Source organism: Geospiza fortis, unplaced genomic scaffold (genome assembly GCF_000277835.1).
Source record: "Geospiza fortis unplaced genomic scaffold, GeoFor_1.0 scaffold425, whole genome shotgun sequence".
In the NCBI taxonomy this organism is placed as follows: Eukaryota; Metazoa; Chordata; class Aves; order Passeriformes; family Thraupidae; genus Geospiza; species Geospiza fortis.
Window position 1 is genome coordinate 899,646 of NW_005054387.1, and position 1,459 is coordinate 901,104.

The window sequence follows — 1,459 nt, forward strand, 5'->3', positions numbered from 1 at the left end:
TCCAGCCCCGGGCCGTGGCCGTGGCCGTGGCCGTGGCCATGGCAGTGACTGTGGCAGTGGCAGTGGCCATGGCATTGGCAGTGGCAGTGGCTGTGGCAGAACCTTGCCCCAGGCCAGGACACACCTGGTGATCCTCCTGGGCTCCATGAAGCTGGGGGAGTCGCGTCTCCTCTTCCTGATGGGGGAGTAGCTCCTGGAGCGGCGCCGGGGGCGGGCGGGATCGGGGTCACCGTGACGTGTTCGGGGCTCGTTGTCCTTCTCTCTACAGCCCGGGGAGGAGGAGGAGGAGGAGAAGGGTCAGGGAATGGGCTGGGGTCCCGTGTGGGACGCAGGGACACCCTGTGGCAGCAGTTCCCTGCCCGGATGTCACTCCCACCTGGGGCTGGCGTTTCCAGTGTGACCAACAATGACAGGTCCCCTCCCCGAGTGCCAGGGCAGCCGGGACCACCCTGAGCCGCGATGCCCTCTGAGCCCCCTGGCACCCGCGGTGTCCCCGTGCCCCTGTCCCCTCGGGCCTGACCTGCTGGCTGGCTTTTTCGGCGAGGGCGAGCGGGAGAGGCTGCGTGCTGCTCTCTTCTCCCGGGAGCGGGAGCGGGACTTGGACAGGGAGCCGCTGGAGCTCCAGGAGCTGCTGCGCTGGCCCGGGCTGGGGGACGGGCTCTTCCTCCGCTCCGAGGCGTGCCGGGAGTGCTTGGCTGACGACTCCGAGCTGCTGTTGGGCCGGCCCCGGTGGTGCCGCTCCTTCACCCTGTGAGGGCAGATGCCAGCACCGCCTCGCACCTGTCCTGGCTGGCAGGGTGTCCCCACGGCAGCCAGAAACCGCAGGCTCCCATAAGGAACACTTCATGACACCAGTTTTTGTCTGGGGTACATCCCTGACTGTAAAGCTTTCGTTCGCTTGGCATCCTGCATCCTGTGGGATGCTGTGATCCCCTGCTGCCATCCAGGCACTGCCCTTCGCAGTGGGATAATCCCTGGCAGGGATGGCCCTTCCCACAGTGCTACCATTGACCCACTGTGGCTCTTCCCCATCCCCATCCCTTCCCTATCCCCATCCCCGGCTCTGTCTCCATTCCCATCGCCAACTTGTCCTCATTTCCTGTCCCTTTCCCATCCCTATTCCCGTTCCCATCCCTTGAGCATCCCAACCCAGCCCCGCTCCCCAGGGCTTTGCCTGGATAGATTTAAGGTGCCCGCAGGGAGCTGCACCCTAAACATCCGAACCCAGCTCCTATATCCTCAGTTTAACCCCCAGGGCTTTGCCTGGAAGGATTTAAGGGATTGCAGGGAGCTGCACCCCAAACATCCGAGCCCAGCTCCCCTATCCCGGCAGGAATGACAGGATCCCATCCCGGGCACTCCCTTACTTCTTGCCGTGCGCGCCGTGGTTCCTATCGGGCCCGGCGGGCGGGTGGTAGGGATGGGAGCCGGCCGAGCCCTCCGAGTCGCTGCTGGAGCC

The 1,459-nt window shown here is 65.5% G+C and overlaps 1 protein-coding gene across 1 annotated transcript in view; it reads right to left on the reverse strand.

Annotated features, from left to right (window-relative positions):
• Positions 1–1,459, reverse strand: part of SRRM3 (serine/arginine repetitive matrix 3) — a gene marked incomplete at its 3' end in the record, with an annotated part of 19,568 nt that overhangs the window by 2,533 nt on the left and 15,576 nt on the right. Inside the window, exons 12-14 of the mRNA XM_031060604.1 lie at positions 1,368–1,459; positions 521–748; positions 125–262 (exon numbers count right to left, since the gene is read on the reverse strand). Of these exons, the coding sequence (XP_030916464.1) occupies positions 125–262; positions 521–748; positions 1,368–1,459 (458 nt within the window). The remainder of the gene's footprint in view (positions 1–124; positions 263–520; positions 749–1,367) is intronic.